Source organism: Nanorana parkeri, unplaced genomic scaffold (genome assembly GCF_000935625.1).
Source record: "Nanorana parkeri isolate BGI_ZX_2015 unplaced genomic scaffold, ASM93562v1 scaffold884, whole genome shotgun sequence".
NCBI lineage: Eukaryota > Metazoa > Chordata > Amphibia > Anura > Dicroglossidae > Nanorana > Nanorana parkeri.
Window position 1 is genome coordinate 511,054 of NW_017307152.1, and position 17,107 is coordinate 528,160.

General features: G+C 43.0%; 1 protein-coding gene across 1 annotated transcript in view; it reads right to left on the minus strand.

The window, feature by feature from the left end:
- The window catches only part of AK8 (adenylate kinase 8), a 109,920-nt gene that overhangs the window by 77,523 nt on the left and 15,290 nt on the right, over positions 1–17,107 (minus strand). The window contains exons 3-5 of the mRNA XM_018565759.1: positions 15,330–15,379; positions 13,526–13,639; positions 3,177–3,245 (exon numbers count right to left, since the gene is read on the minus strand). Of these exons, the coding sequence (XP_018421261.1) occupies positions 3,177–3,245; positions 13,526–13,639; positions 15,330–15,379 (233 nt within the window). The remainder of the gene's footprint in view (positions 1–3,176; positions 3,246–13,525; positions 13,640–15,329; positions 15,380–17,107) is intronic.

The following is a 17,107-nucleotide window of genomic DNA, read 5'->3' on the forward strand; positions in this document are numbered from 1 at the left end:
CATGTAGGTAAGTCATTTGCCTTAGCCCCCAACACCAGAAAAGCTAAACCAAGCACATATTTATTAGTTGACACACTTGATTGACTTAAAAGGTTCATGATATCAAGGTTCTCTGTTTGTTTTTGAGAAACCTGAGATATAACGTAATGTAGGTTCTCAGACATATACTATGGTCTGCTCTGAATAGGATGTAAGAAGGAAGATCAAAACGTTCACAGTGGGGATGTCAGGATGCCAAGCTTGGCCCTTGTGCTCGGAATCCTGCATGGGCACCTGGGCATAGTTCGGCTCAGAAAATTGTGCACTACAGACGTGCGCATTCGCGTGTTGCAGGTTTTCGGGCTATTTAAGGATGTGACATTCTAGCCTCCAGTGCTGACTGGTCTTCAGCTGTTTCCTGTACCTGTATCCTGAACCCAGAATCCTGACCCTGATCTTCTGGTGTTGACCCGGCTTGGCTGGCTATTCTGCTGCTCTTCTGGATTCCCTCGACTTCGGCTCGTTTTTGACCACGCTCCTGCCTGTTGCTCTGTACTTCGTTGCCTGCAAGTTACTGATCCAGCCTGTCCCCGACTACGCCTTGTCTACTGTCCTGGTACCTCTCTGCTCGACTGTTACAGATTTGGCATGGACTTTGCTTCTACCGCCACTCGTGCCTCTCTTGTCCTTGTGCACCTGTTCCACTTCCAGGGGCTCTTGGACTTGAGCTGCAAGTGAGGCCTTCCTCGTCAACTCCTCTAAGGTACGTGGTTCTGACAGAGGACAAGGCTGGCCACAAATGTAAGTTCTAGCTGCCATATTGAAGAGGACTACCTACTAACTACTCATCCACATATGCACAATATACCAAGCACTTTCTGTTTTCAAATCTCCTATATTGGCTTCCGACTTACTGGGAAAGCCTACTCAGCAAAGCCATGAGACAGATCAGGCACCAATACACTTCCTTTTTACCTGGAAATCACTTGGGCCCTACTATATCTTTGGGCTCCAAGAGAACCCTTTGTGCACCCAATGCTCCACAGACTGGCCAAGATGGACAGATCTCTCCCAGAGTATGATGGGCAGGAAGATATCTGCCTGTCCTCCTCAATTTTAGAAAGTGCCAATGCTATGTTGACAGTGGAGCCCATGTAGTATTTCAGATTTATTCTTTTCCATAAAACTAATCATTGGAACCTACTTAGAATACTGTTGCAGAATCTCCTTTCCAACTGCCTAAGGTGCTCATTTTTGCATTTTAGCGTTACACGAATGATTTGGAAATTGCAAGCGGTGCTTGCAAGTCAGGAGCACTGCTTGCTTTTATCGAGCCGTCTATGGCCAACCTCTTGCTTTTCTATCTTACGTTTAAAAGTGTCAGATAATGGAATTTGTTTTACAAATGATACCTTCACTGACAGCTGAAGCTAGTATTATGTTTTTAGATAAACCAAAGCTGGTATTATCTGTTTAACCGATATCAGAGACCGATAACATGCAGTAAATGAACACTGCATTTAGGCAGGCGATTTTGTTAAGATGGCCTTGGTTCATGTACATGAACTGCTGCAACAGTAAGTCTCAGGTGACAGGATAACTAATGGCTCATAATTTGGAGCATACGTGCTAGAAAGGCACAGATATGGTGATGTTCACAGTTTTGTGCTCTGTCTGCTTTGCCTTCTTTTAATGTGTGCCACCTGCCCCAGGCAATCAACAAAGCTCTCCTTGTACTGACTTTGATCTTGCGTGTTCTCTGCAATTAGCATATGCAAGCTTTTACTATCAGCTACTACTCTTGTGGAAGCAGCCTGTGGCCAATGCTACATTGTCTTCATTCCTGGGCAGACAACAGGTTGTAAAACAGATTATCCTGTTTTAAGAGGACCTGTAAGCATAATTAAACAGCAACTCAAGGCAGCAAGTAAAGTCCATCAGTGAACTGTTAATGCTATGCCTAAAACTTTGCAAATGTGCCAAAATTAGAACATCCACTTACACTGTAACTGTTCTCAAAAACATTTGTGAGCAGAAAGGCTTTTATCTCAAAAGAGACATAGATGTTGGAGCCAGCGAGGCAGTACTTGTGCTATCAGCATGTTAGCTGATAGCACAGCAGTATCTGGGCCCAGCCGAGTTGTTTTCATTTGTCCGGGACCTGCGGGAAGACTCTGGCAGGTGCCGGCCAAATGTAAACAGTTGGGAATTGTAGGGGGGACCCGATATTTCCCCGCCCATTTTGGGGGGTGAGGCTCCTCCTTAAAATTCCTACCAGACCTAAAGGGCCTGGTATGACTTTGGGGGGGGGGGACCTTTTTGTTTATTTTTAACTTGGGGTCCCTGCTAACATTCCTTCCAGATCTAAAGGGTCTGGTATGGTTTGGGAGGGGGACCCCATGCTGGTTTTTTTTTTCTTTACAATTTTTTGAAATAATTTTTTTTACATGACTCACTGTCATTTGGCCTCTATGAGAATAGGGGGCTAACGGCAGCATGTGAGCTGCCGGAGGATCAGCTCAGCCGATCCAGATGTTCGGCAGAGCATGTTCGGCTGACAGAAGCAGCCGATGTACAGCTGATTTTAGCTGGTGTACGGCTGAAATCAGCCGTACTGAGCCAAAGTGAATAGCCAAATGCTGTTCCGCTCAGATCACTGGCTGCCTTCGGCAGCTTAGTGAATAACCCCCTTAGACTATTAGTTAATATACATTACCAGAATCGCAAAAGTTACCTTTTGTTTTTTACTGCACTTTAGTCTTAGTTTTATAAGATCCAGTTCCCAGGGACAGAGTTACTGGGCTACGTACAAGGCATCTTGTGGTGACTGAGGTGTCTCATCACATGGTTCAGTACAATCTCCCTTTCTGTTTAATGTGTAGAAGTAGTGGACACAGACAGATACTACGCTCGAACCATGGAACATGCTGGATTGACCGTTCTCAGGTTTATATTTAGGGCCAATTAGCTAAAGCGTTATAACAAGTTGGGCAACCCTTTGCAGAAAATGAATGCCAAGATGGAAATGGAGCCACTGAGCAGGTACGTAGCTTAAATGCAACACTTTACATTTGAATGTAATATACATATAATACACACATTTTTTTTTCAGTGCTAAGTGGACCACTTTAATATATGCCTAGCGTTCTCCAATTTCCTCTCCCCCACCCCTTCTTTGCTCTTTGAAGTCTGCTTACTCGTTTCACGCAGTCCACTTTTGACAGTCGCTCCTGAATGATCCTGGCCCACAGAGCGTCTGGGATTTCCTAGAGAAGCACAACAAGTAAATAAATAAAGAGAATGCCACAAGACCAGAGCAAGCAACAGACCATCTGTTCATAGAGTTTCTCTAGTAGAAAAGTAAAGAAACGGAAACCAAAAAGAAAAAAAAGAAAGAAGAAACATGCATATAAGCTTCAGGAGCCAGAATGAATAAGGCAAGAGCAGTGAAATAAAGTATACTGTCTCGAATCGTCAAGTCCCGGTGGGTGGCGTGTGTCAGAACCTTGCACTGCTGGAGAGCAAATTTGTGGCTTTGAGTGTGTTTTCTTCCAAAGGCGTTTCCTGCTGCTCACAGGCAGGGATGGTGTCTACAGCGCACCTTTGAAGTGTCATGTCAAAACAGAGGCGGGTATACCAGGGGGTCCATTCTACACAGTGCCACCAAACCAATTTAAGAGAAGGAAAGTCGACTACCAGAGGCCTATTCGAGCCACCATCTCTGAAATCTCTTTTTAGCTTTACACGTCAACACCTTTCCTTCACCATTTCTTTTTGTTTTGAAAGTTAAGCTAAAACAAAGATTTACCTCGTATTTCCCCCCTGTTATAATATATTTATGTCATGCAAGGGGGAATTTCTTCTTCTTCTGATTTTCTTCTCTGGCATCCATTTTGAACATACGGTTAATTTGACCGTGGGATATGTTTTAAAGCCTACCTTCGGAGAAACAAAAAAATCCCCTTGCAATGGGGCTACCCCCCAAACTGCAAGTGTTTCCAAGAACCACCCGCACTCCTTACGGTCTGCAACCTTCCGATGGCGGTGGTGTTCTGGTGATCACACGGATGGCGCCGTGCAAAGCTCAGAATAGTCTCAACAGGTCACCGACACACACACACAGATGAATTCAATATCTTTTAGATATGTTTATTGAAAATTTCACAGCATGTCATTGGAAGCTTGGAATGACATGCCGTGACATTTTCAATAAACATATCTAAGAGATATTGAATTAATCTGTGTGTGTACCGGTGACCTGTTGAGATTACCCCAAACTGCAAGGGTTAAATTCCAGGGGACCGGTGTAAAGGGCTTTAACTTACCTTATCCCTGCTCCCGCTCGCTCCAAGACCAGCACCTGCAACCTCTTCTCCCCTGGCAGCTCGCTGACGTCAATATGTCTAATTTAGAGCCCATAGTCCTACATTATACAGGAGAACACTGGGGGACAGTACACCAACTGGAGCGTAGGGGAGAGAGGTGAGTGTTGGCTGCCGAGACAGAGGGGATAGGGTAAGTAAAACTGCTTTACACCAGTCCCCTACACATTAATGAGAAGCTAACCGTTGAAGGGAGGGGGGTAGACCCACTGCAAAGGGAGGTTTTGTTTCCCCAGAGATAGGTATCATTGGTCTGAAGTAATATAACAGGAAATTGGTGGCTCTCTGAATTTGTGAAACAGACAAAAGCAACATATTGGAACATTTTCAGTTATTGTTGTAAAATTTTTAATTGACATATTTTATCGTATATCATACACTGACTGTTGCCTCTAGTGGCCATCTGTACAACAAAGAATATGTTTGGCATCCATGCTTAAGGACCTGAAACTAACCATGAGAGCGATATGTGTCCTGTCATTGATGCCCAGGCATCAATGAAACTAAAAGACTGAGAACATCCTGTGAGTGCAGGGCATTATGGACCTGCCTCCTGAGAGAATGTCACCAAGGTGCCCTGCACTCACATACATTATGCATGATACATCACTGAGGACCACCCAGTGCTGGAGAAGAGGCCAAGAGGAAGAGGACCCTGCGTGCCACAAGACAGGCATGAAGACAACTGGGGAAAAAAAATAAAAGAAAGAAAAGAAAAAATACAGCTGGATTTTTAAGTCACTTGGAACGAACATGAGCATCAGAATTCCTTATCTCTATGCTTGTTCCAGTGCAGTGACTCAGACTATTAGCAACCACTTCATAAACATATACGGCTGAAACTCGAATAATTAGAATATCGTGCAAAGTTCATTTATTTCACTAATGCAACTTAAAAGGTGAAACTAATATATGAGAGAGACTCATTACATGCAAAGCAAGATAGTTCAAGCCGTGATTTGTCATAATTGTGATGATTATGGCTTACAGCTCATGAAAACCCCAAGAACCCCAAATCCACAACCTCAAAAAAGTAGATTATTACATGCAATCAATAAAACAAGGATTGTACATAGAACAATATCGGACCTCTGAAAAGTACAAGCATGCATATGTACTCAGTACTTGGTTTGGGCCCCTTTTGCAGCACTTACTGCAATTACTTTTGCACGATATTCTAATTATTCGAGTTTCACCTGTATGTGGCAGCACAGAGGTGGGCCTTAACGGTACAGGACCTCTTATCTTGTCCTGTATGCTGGGTGTAATTCTCAGTATATGATCTTATTCTGTATGTATGGACTCTGCCCAGTACCACTTCTCTTGTCCTGTATGCTGGGGGTAATTCTCAGTATAGGATCTTATTCTGTATGTATGGACTCTGCCCAGTACCACTTCTCTTGTCCTGTATGCTGGGGGTAATTCTCAGTATAGGATCTTATTCTGTATGTATGGACTCTGCCCAGTACCACTTCTCTTGTCCTGTATGCTGGGGGTAATTCTCAGTATAGGATCTTATTCTGTATGTATGGACTCTGCCCAGTACCACTTCTCTTGTCCTGTATGCTGGGGGTAATTCTCAGTATAGGATCTTATTCTGTATGTATGGACTCTGCCCAGTACCACTTCTCTTGTCCTGTATGCTGGGGGTAATTCTCAGTATAGGATCTTATTCTGTATGTATGGACTCTGCCCAGTACCACTTCTCTTGTCCTGTATGCTGGGGGTAATTCTCAGTATAGGATCTTATTCTGTATGTATGGACTCTGCCCAGTACCACTTCTCTTGTCCTGTATGCTGGGGGTAATTCTCAGTATAGGATCTTATTCTGTATGTATGGACTCTGCACAGGACCTCTTCTCTTGTCCTGTATGCTGGGTGTTTATTCTCACTATAAGATCTTATTCTGTATGTATGGACTCTGCCCAGGACCACTTCTCTTGTCCTGTATGCTGGGTGTAATTCTCACTATAAGATCTTATTCTGTATGTATGGACTCTGCCCAGGACCACTTCTCTTGTCCTGTATGCTGGGTGTAATTCTCACTATAAGATCTTATTCTGTATGTATGGACTCTGCCCAGGACCACTTCTCTTGTCCTGTATGCTGGGTGTAATTCTCACTATAAGATCTTATTCTGTATGTATGGACTCTGCCCAGGACCACTTCTCTTGTCCTGTATGCTGGGTGTAATTCTCACTATAAGATCTTATTCTGTATGTATGGACTCTGCCCAGGACCACTTCTCTTGTCCTGTATGCTGGGTGTAATTCTCACTATAAGATCTTATTCTGTATGTATGGACTCTGCCCAGGACCACTTCTCTTGTCCTGTATGCTGGGTGTAATTCTCACTATAAGATCTTATTCTGTATGTATGGACTCTGCCCAGGACCACTTCTCTTGTCCTGTATGCTGGGTGTAATTCTCACTATAAGATCTTATTCTGTATGTATGGACTCTGCCCAGGACCACTTCTCTTGTCCTGTATGCTGGGTGTAATTCTCACTATAAGATCTTATTCTGTATGTATGGACTCTGCCCAGGACCACTTCTCTTGTCCTGTATGCTGGGTGTAATTCTCACTATAAGATCTTATTCTGTATGTATGGACTCTGCCCAGGACCACTTCTCTTGTCCTGTATGCTGGGTGTAATTCTCACTATAAGATCTTATTCTGTATGTATGGACTCTGCCCAGGACCACTTCTCTTGTCCTGTATGCTGGGTGTAATTCTCACTATAAGATCTTATTCTGTATGTATGGACTCTGCCCAGGACCACTTCTCTTGTCCTGTATGCTGGGTGTAATTCTCACTATAAGATCTTATTCTGTATGTATGGACTCTGCCCAGGACCACTTCTCTTGTCCTGTATGCTGGGTGTAATTCTCACTATAAGATCTTATTCTGTATGTATGGACTCTGCCCAGGACCACTTCTCTTGTCCTGTATGCTGGGTGTAATTCTCACTATAAGATCTTATTCTGTATGTATGGACTCTGCCCAGGACCACTTCTCTTGTCCTGTATGCTGGGTGTAATTCTCACTATAAGATCTTATTCTGTATGTATGGACTCTGCCCAGGACCACTTCTCTTGTCCTGTATGCTGGGTGTAATTCTCACTATAAGATCTTATTCTGTATGTATGGACTCTGCCCAGGACCACTTCTCTTGTCCTGTATGCTGGGTGTAATTCTCACTATAAGATCTTATTCTGTATGTATGGACTCTGCCCAGGACCACTTCTCTTGTCCTGTATGCTGGGTGTAATTCTCACTATAAGATCTTATTCTGTATGTATGGACTCTGCCCAGGACCACTTCTCTTGTCCTGTATGCTGGGTGTAATTCTCACTATAAGATCTTATTCTGTATGTATGGACTCTGCCCAGGACCACTTCTCTTGTCCTGTATGCTGGGTGTAATTCTCACTATAAGATCTTATTCTGTATGTATGGACTCTGCCCAGGACCACTTCTCTTGTCCTGTATGCTGGGTGTAATTCTCACTATAAGATCTTATTCTGTATGTATGGACTCTGCCCAGGACCACTTCTCTTGTCCTGTATGCTGGGTGTAATTCTCACTATAAGATCTTATTCTGTATGTATGGACTCTGCCCAGGACCACTTCTCTTGTCCTGTATGCTGGGTGTAATTCTCACTATAAGATCTTATTCTGTATGTATGGACTCTGCCCAGGACCACTTCTCTTGTCCTGTATGCTGGGTGTAATTCTCACTATAAGATCTTATTCTGTATGTATGGACTCTGCCCAGGACCACTTCTCTTGTCCTGTATGCTGGGTGTAATTCTCACTATAAGATCTTATTCTGTATGTATGGACTCTGCCCAGGACCACTTCTCTTGTCCTGTATGCTGGGTGTAATTCTCACTATAAGATCTTATTCTGTATGTATGGACTCTGCCCAGGACCACTTCTCTTGTCCTGTATGCTGGGTGTAATTCTCACTATAAGATCTTATTCTGTATGTATGGACTCTGCCCAGGACCACTTCTCTTGTCCTGTATGCTGGGTGTAATTCTCACTATAAGATCTTATTCTGTATGTATGGACTCTGCCCAGGACCACTTCTCTTGTCCTGTATGCTGGGTGTAATTCTCACTATAAGATCTTATTCTGTATGTATGGACTCTGCCCAGGACCACTTCTCTTGTCCTGTATGCTGGGTGTAATTCTCACTATAAGATCTTATTCTGTATGTATGGACTCTGCCCAGGACCACTTCTCTTGTCCTGTATGCTGGGTGTAATTCTCACTATAAGATCTTATTCTGTATGTATGGACTCTGCCCAGGACCACTTCTCTTGTCCTGTATGCTGGGTGTAATTCTCACTATAAGATCTTATTCTGTATGTATGGACTCTGCCCAGGACCACTTCTCTTGTCCTGTATGCTGGGTGTAATTCTCACTATAAGATCTTATTCTGTATGTATGGACTCTGCCCAGGACCACTTCTCTTGTCCTGTATGCTGGGTGTAATTCTCACTATAAGATCTTATTCTGTATGTATGGACTCTGCCCAGGACCACTTCTCTTGTCCTGTATGCTGGGTGTAATTCTCACTATAAGATCTTATTCTGTATGTATGGACTCTGCCCAGGACCACTTCTCTTGTCCTGTATGCTGGGTGTAATTCTCACTATAAGATCTTATTCTGTATGTATGGACTCTGCCCAGGACCACTTCTCTTGTCCTGTATGCTGGGTGTAATTCTCACTATAAGATCTTATTCTGTATGTATGGACTCTGCCCAGGACCACTTCTCTTGTCCTGTATGCTGGGTGTAATTCTCACTATAAGATCTTATTCTGTATGTATGGACTCTGCCCAGGACCACTTCTCTTGTCCTGTATGCTGGGTGTAATTCTCACTATAAGATCTTATTCTGTATGTATGGACTCTGCCCAGGACCACTTCTCTTGTCCTGTATGCTGGGTGTAATTCTCACTATAAGATCTTATTCTGTATGTATGGACTCTGCCCAGGACCACTTCTCTTGTCCTGTATGCTGGGTGTAATTCTCACTATAAGATCTTATTCTGTATGTATGGACTCTGCCCAGGACCACTTCTCTTGTCCTGTATGCTGGGTGTAATTCTCACTATAAGATCTTATTCTGTATGTATGGACTCTGCCCAGGACCACTTCTCTTGTCCTGTATGCTGGGTGTAATTCTCACTATAAGATCTTATTCTGTATGTATGGACTCTGCCCAGGACCACTTCTCTTGTCCTGTATGCTGGGTGTAATTCTCACTATAAGATCTTATTCTGTATGTATGGACTCTGCCCAGGACCACTTCTCTTGTCCTGTATGCTGGGTGTAATTCTCACTATAAGATCTTATTCTGTATGTATGGACTCTGCCCAGGACCACTTCTCTTGTCCTGTATGCTGGGTGTAATTCTCACTATAAGATCTTATTCTGTATGTATGGACTCTGCCCAGGACCACTTCTCTTGTCCTGTATGCTGGGTGTAATTCTCACTATAAGATCTTATTCTGTATGTATGGACTCTGCCCAGGACCACTTCTCTTGTCCTGTATGCTGGGTGTAATTCTCACTATAAGATCTTATTCTGTATGTATGGACTCTGCCCAGGACCACTTCTCTTGTCCTGTATGCTGGGTGTAATTCTCAGTATAGGATCTTATTCTGTATGTATAGAGTAGAGCTCCCACAGTAACGAGTCACGATCCGTTTACTGCTACTAAGGTTTACGTAAACTGAATTCTGATACATGCATTTGGCCATATGTAAAATACAGAAATTATGTTTCTGTGCAGAACATCTCCGTTTAAATACAGTGCAGGAAACGTCATCCTGGCCATACACACTGATAGTACATAATGTGGCTGAATTCTCTGATCATACATTCGGCCACAAGATTTGCTTCTACCCCAAACACGGGGCGAGTATTGCCAAACTAGGCCTGAAATGCCATAATCAGCCCCTGCATGGGATCTGTACAAGTCCCAATTTATTTTATGAGTGTCTGTAATTTCATCCTTATTGCGAAGGGTAAAAACCTGGGCAAACTGCGATATCATTAACAACGCTGCAGAAGTAAATGTCCTCTCATTAGGCGCAATTGAAAAGCGAGTGGTTGATCATCAGAGGATTAACTGGCTCTGCGTATATACAAATCACTGGCACCCTCTACGGCTGCTAATCCATTCTGAATTTCTCAAGCAACCCCTGCAGCTTAACAAAGAGTCTTTCAATGATGTCTGCTAATTGCAGCACATCCTAGATGTATGTACTGATGCAGAGAACTGCTGATGGGAATAAGGAGAGCCACTGACAGCCAGCAGAGCAGAGAACTTAAAGGCAAACTCCGGCCTTTTCACATTTAAGAATATGATGAACTTAAAGTAAATGTGAACCCAGGTAATAAAATCTCATATATGCTCCATCATATAAAAAATAATTCTCAATATTTTTAAGTCTGCATCTGTCATTACAATTACCTTAACCTTACATTACCTCCTCATGTATCACTGGCCCCTCCCTTTTAGATTGTAAGCCCTCAGGGGCAGGGCCCTCCTTACCATCTTGTCTTGAATTGTATTGTGATTGTAATGTCTTCCTTATATTGTAAAGCGCTGCGCAAACTGTTGGTGCTATATAAATCCTGTATAATAATAATAATTAGGGATGCACCAATACCGGTATTTTGGTACCGAGTACCGATATTTTTTTTCCGGCACTCGCCAATACCAATTACCGAGTGCCTGAAGTCCCATTCAGGAAGCCAGGTGACGTGTAATGACTTGCCACCTTGCTTCCTGATTAGACGGGAAGCCGGGCAGCGTGTAAAGACTCGCCACCCGGCTTCCTGATTAACAAGGAAGCCATCCAATGCTTCTTGTCACTATGTGACGAGGGAGCATGGAGCCGACTTCCCAGCCAATCAGGAAGCCGGGCAGCGTGTAATGATGTGCTGCCTGACTTCCTGATACAGGAAGTATCAGGCTAGGCATCGGAGCATTTGGGCGAGTACGAGTACTATCGGTATCGGTGCATCCCTAATAATAATACAATAATACATTGTGATCCTTCCACGAAGGTCTTTATTTAGACACTTCCCATTATAGGGTGACAACACTTTGTCTCTACCTCATGCGTTTTCACCCTGTCCAATAGCATCTGATGAAGAAGTGGACATTTCACCACCACATTGTGCAGGTATGGTCTATTGTTGTCACCATCAGGAAACAAAGCCTGAGAAATGACATGCAGCCATCGCTGGAGTGCATGTAGACAGGAAGTGGCTGCAGGAGATTGGCAGCACTGAGAAGCACAAGCAAGGATGAAAAAAGGTGAAAACAAGTATTTCACTAAAAACATGGCACATGTTTAAGAAGCACAGTGATCTAGCAAACTAGATCTCATTCAGTTAGGATTTAATTCTATGTTTGTGTAAATCATCTCATCAATAAACGTGAATGTTTAAAAACGACCCTGTTTGTGCATATAGTGTATTATTATTTATGTCCTTGCTGGCAGCCATATCTGCTCATTACATATACAGGCTCTGCTCCGCTCCGCTCCGCTCTGCTCCGCTTCCTGCTCTGTTTTACTGCACACTCAGTTTAAGTTTATAAGTCAGTTCTACGGCAATTAAAATCATGTGCTAACTGAGAGTTTTATCGATCCTGATAAGGGACTCATCATTAAAATGCTCATTTTAATTGGGTCAGAACAGGGACATGTCAAATTGCATTATTATTTGCAGTAATAAAAAAAACAAAACCTTTTTATTGGCATTTGTTTATATAGTCCTATCCTGGCTTAAAGAGGCCATGTCACTAGATTAGGCAAGCTCTGGTAAATGAATATCTGTGAAGGTTCTCATTCATCCAGGTCATGGTATATCTGGCCTTGACTTATTTTTTTACAGATATCTGGTAAATATATACCGCCCACAGGTACCTCCCCCAGTTCCTAGATCTGTCATCACTATGTTAAAGGAGAACTATGGGGTCAGGGCTTTTGCCAATAGTTCTCCTAAGGGTCACGGGAGGACACAAAGTAGCATCCTCCCGTGACCCAAAGCTCAGTATACCGCGAGCTACAGCTTGCGATATACTGAGACCGCCGCAGCCGGGACGTATCCCGACATTACTGTCTGGATCCACCCAGCTGCATGATTGACAGCTGGCTCTGCCTATCTAGAGGCAGAGCCAGCTGTACCCACCCCGTCCGTTCCGCCAGTGAGCGCTGGAGGATCGGACAGGGGAGGGGGAGAATACCGTCGCTCGCTCACTTCTCGATCTATCCCTGCAGAGAGCCGTGACTGTCACTCACGGCTCCGTGCAGGGATTCCCCCCCTCCGGTATTCCTCCCCTTCCCTGTCCGATCCTCCAGCGCTGACTGGCGGAACGGACAGGGGAGGGGGCGGGCACAGCTGGCTCTGCCTCTGGATAGGCAGAGCCAGCTGGGTGGATCTCGACAGCAATGCCGTGATCCTTTCCGGCTGCAGCGTCTCAGTATACCGTGAGCTGTAGCTGAGAGCGCTAGTTTGTGTTCTCCCATGACCCTTAGGAGAACTATGGGGAAAAGCCCTAACCCCATAGTTCTCCTTTAAGATAGCCTTGGTTCTTGATGAAACGGACAAAATTTGTTCAGTGGGTGGCCCTGTCGCCACCCTTCCATCCGGCATCCATCTTTTAGAAAATTAAAGAAGCCGGAAGGAACATTTTTGGGCAGTGACGGTGGCCAGTAAGCAGAACTATTGGATCAGCATGACAGCCAGTGAACTAATATTTTCAAAGGGAGAGATCAGCATTGGGAGCTTTTATTCACCACAGGTTTGCTTTAAAGGCTTAATATATCAAAGCACATTTAGTGCAGCCAAGGTTTGACATTGCCCATTCATGCACAGGTAAAATAAAAAAACGTGTGTGTGCGTGTGTATGTATGTATGTATATATGTATGTATATATATATAAATATATATACATACATATATATATATATTAGGGCTGGTACTGATTAAAAATTTTTTTAATCAATTAATTTCGATTAATGATAACGCACATACAGATCCAACTACATTGAGTACATATAAATGATTTGTGCTTTTTTTTTTCTTTCAGTCGTGTTTGGAAATAATGCATAAGTTCCAGCAGCTCTACCTGGCCTTTATCTTTGTACGATCGAGCTTCTTCCACCAGCGCCGAGACATCATTTGACAACATATTCTCTGGAGAAAGGTGAGTGGCATTCATACGCTTACATAGCATCTTTGCCTGCGGGGGAGAAGAGGAGAAGAGTCCAACTTTTTGCAAAAGAAAATAGGTTTCAAAGAGCTTTTTCTTTCCATGCCAAGCGAACCTCTACCTCTTCCAGCTCGTGCTTTAAATAAATGATCTAGGAACAAATGTATGTTTAAACACAGCGCTATCCCTCTGTTGTGTACGAAGGGAGGACACAGGAGGGTTGGAGGTGCTGGAATTCTTAACCCTGGATGGGTGAACACACTGATAATTGTATGAAAACACCAAAAAAATCAGATGCATGGGTTTCATATATTATTTAAAGGGGGCCCATTTCCCATTGAGGTAGTCATTTTATTAGAAGGACAATGTCCATGAAAGTTCAGCTTTTTCAACGATTACCTTTGCCTCCTATTATTTTGGAACTGTTTCCACATTTACACATTTGTTTTGATTCCAGTTTGTATGCCTTCTTTCTTCTGTTTCTATGTGTTTTGCTTCTGACTTATATGTGCTTTTGTTTCCCGTTTCTACGTGTTTTGCTTCCATTCTGCACGTTGGACCATTGATAACAATCAGTATGCATCTTAGAAAACCAGCGGGGAAAAAAAGCTCCATTGGAACTGCAACTCACAGAATCCCATAGATGGAGAATGTACCATTCAATATGGTGGTAGTGGTTTTTCCTTGCTTGGTTGCTTATGAAACCACAGCAAAAAAAGACTCCTCAAGAAAGGCAATTAGATAATCATTTGTAAAGCTGACATGGCCAGTATTCCTGATTGGTGAGGCTGGGTTATTTTCGGATGTTTGCTAATCTTTAATGAAGGTCTGCATTCATCCTAACAGAATGATAATTTTCCAACAACCAATTAACACTTGGTTGTTGGATTGCGCCTGGATGCCAAGCTGCCATCTATCACTTATGGATGGCTCAAGATCCTATGCTGTGTCTAGGAGAATATTCTATAGAATAGTAAGAACCAGTGATTTCAGATTAGGTTCTGGTTTGCACTGAATAATAATTATCATCATATTTGCATTTTGTAATTCCTATAATGGAAAGACTGTCTACTGGTCTATGGAGTGTTATTAAAAGTGTCTGAATATGACTACTGACAAATGATGGTTGTGAGCAGGGTTATCCTGTGCTGGCCAATGGCTTTTTTGTTGCCAGCGTTCTCTTGTAATTTCTCTTGTAGGCAGCAGTATAACCCAACAGTCTAAGAATTTGTGTGTCATTACAAAATGTTGTGCAAGTACTGTAATGAGATGTAATTATGCTATTATCCTATTAAAGCTATATCTATATTTTTATCATGCACTCCTTTTTGGAACTCATTGCGTTGTTATGATGCAGGGTGAGGGTTCTTTCAGTGCTGATAGTAAGAAAAAAAAGCCTGATATTTTCAGAAAGTAAAATGTAAGATAACAGACAGTACACATAAGAAGGGGTAGGCTTAGGTTAGGGTTTGGATCAGGGGTTAAGGTTATGGTTGGGTTTTAGGGGATAAATGTTGGGCTCGGTTTTAGGGTTAAGTTTTCGTTTTTATCCTGACGTTCCAAGGTTCTAAATTGTTTTTTTTTTCTTCAAAAAATCTTTATTAAATTTCCACAATTTTAACAATAGCAAAAAGATATATCATTACTTCAGAAGAAGAGGTAAGCAGTGCAGCATGCATCACAACCAAGACATCCCATAACTAAATGTTGATATACTTACTATAGTGTGCTTTCCTGATGCAGGTGGGCCCAAAACAATAAGGCGCGGCACTGTAAAACATAAAATGCAATCAATATAAATATGTATAGCATCAACATAGGCTGAAAGAACTTTATTTGCCAAAATGGGGTAAGCATCTAATTGTGTACATTAGGTTTGCACAGATACCAAGTACAGTACTCGGTACAAGTACATGTACCAATACTTTTGAGCTCCAAGACTGCACTAGATAAATAATCAAAAATTAGGAGGCAGCTCTCATTTGTAAGGAGCACACGGAGCTCCCGGGATTTGTACATCTCTGTTTTAATGTACGATTTTTTTTTAATAAATATAAATAAAGGGATGCACCGCTACCAGTTTTGCGAGTACGAGTACTGGTACTTGCCGAGTACTTACAAGTACGAGTACTGATAAATTTTTGTTTATTGTCATGTGACAGTTTTTCTAAAACAATACAGACTAATGATTTCAGGACAGTGGTGGAGCGCCAGAGCCCGGTCCCAGCTGCAACCGCTGCAACCCTAGTAGTTCTCATGAAAATGCCAAGTATCTGCACTGGTACTCGAAAAGTATCTGTGCATCCCTAGTGTACATCATAATTCATTAAGATATTAATGCCTTCACCAAATCCTACAGTTTAACACTATCCACCGACTTAAAAAGAAAGGCTTCTAAATACACTATATTGCAAAAGTATTGGGTCACCCCTCCAAATCATTGGATTCAGGTGTTCCAATCACCTCCATGGCCACAGGTGTATAACATCACGCACCTCGGCATGCAGACGCTTCTACAAACATTACCCTGATAGGTTGCCACCTGTGCAATAAGTCCATCCGTGAGATTTCCTTGCTACTAAATATTCCACGGTCACCTGTTAGTGGGATTATAACAAAGTGGAAGCAACTGGGAACAACAGCAACTCAGCCACGAAGTGGTAGGCCACGTAAAATGACAGAGCGGGATAAGCGCACAGTGCACAGAAGTCGCCAACTGTCTGCAGAGTCAATAGCTACAGACCTCCAAACTTCGTGCAGCCTTCAGATTGGCACAACAACATTGCGTAGAGAGCTTCATGGAATGGGTTTCCATGGCCGGGCAGCTGCATCCAAGCCTCACATCACCAAGTGCAATGCAAAGCGTCGAATTAAGTGGTGTAAAGCATGCCGCCACAGGAAGCTGACAGCGCACAGCGCCAATTACGGCGACTGAGACATTTCCCGATCTCTGCAGCTGCGGACCAGGAAAATGTCTCAGTACCTGTGATTGGCGCTGCGCGCTGTCAGCTTCCTGGCGGGCTCGGCACGTGGAGCTGCGAACACGCCCGAGCCCATCACTACTCAGCAGCATACAAGGTAACACAGGGTGAAGCTTTGTCGTTCTGAAGTAATAGTTAGACAGGTACGGCTTACCATAACTCTACCAAAATACGCTAAAAACTTCATAACCGCAAAAACGCAAGAGCATTACATAAGACATCTGTAAAGCTTCGAAGAGCAACTGTTGAAAATTCTGAAAACTGTCACCTGTCTTTTTCTAACAACACAAAATGTGGAATATTCTAAAGATGAATAACCACTGCAAAGTTTTTCCAGCTCCCAAAATACTTTTGCTAGATCCTGACATAAAGGGATTTTCGCCTTCATAAAAACTTGATCTCCTTACTTAGAAGTGCTTAGCATTGATTGGCCTACAGGCTTCACAGCGTTGGCGGCTACCCTTTATTAAACTCATGGTTTCTCGCCACCCGACGCAGCGCACCTTGAATTTCCAAC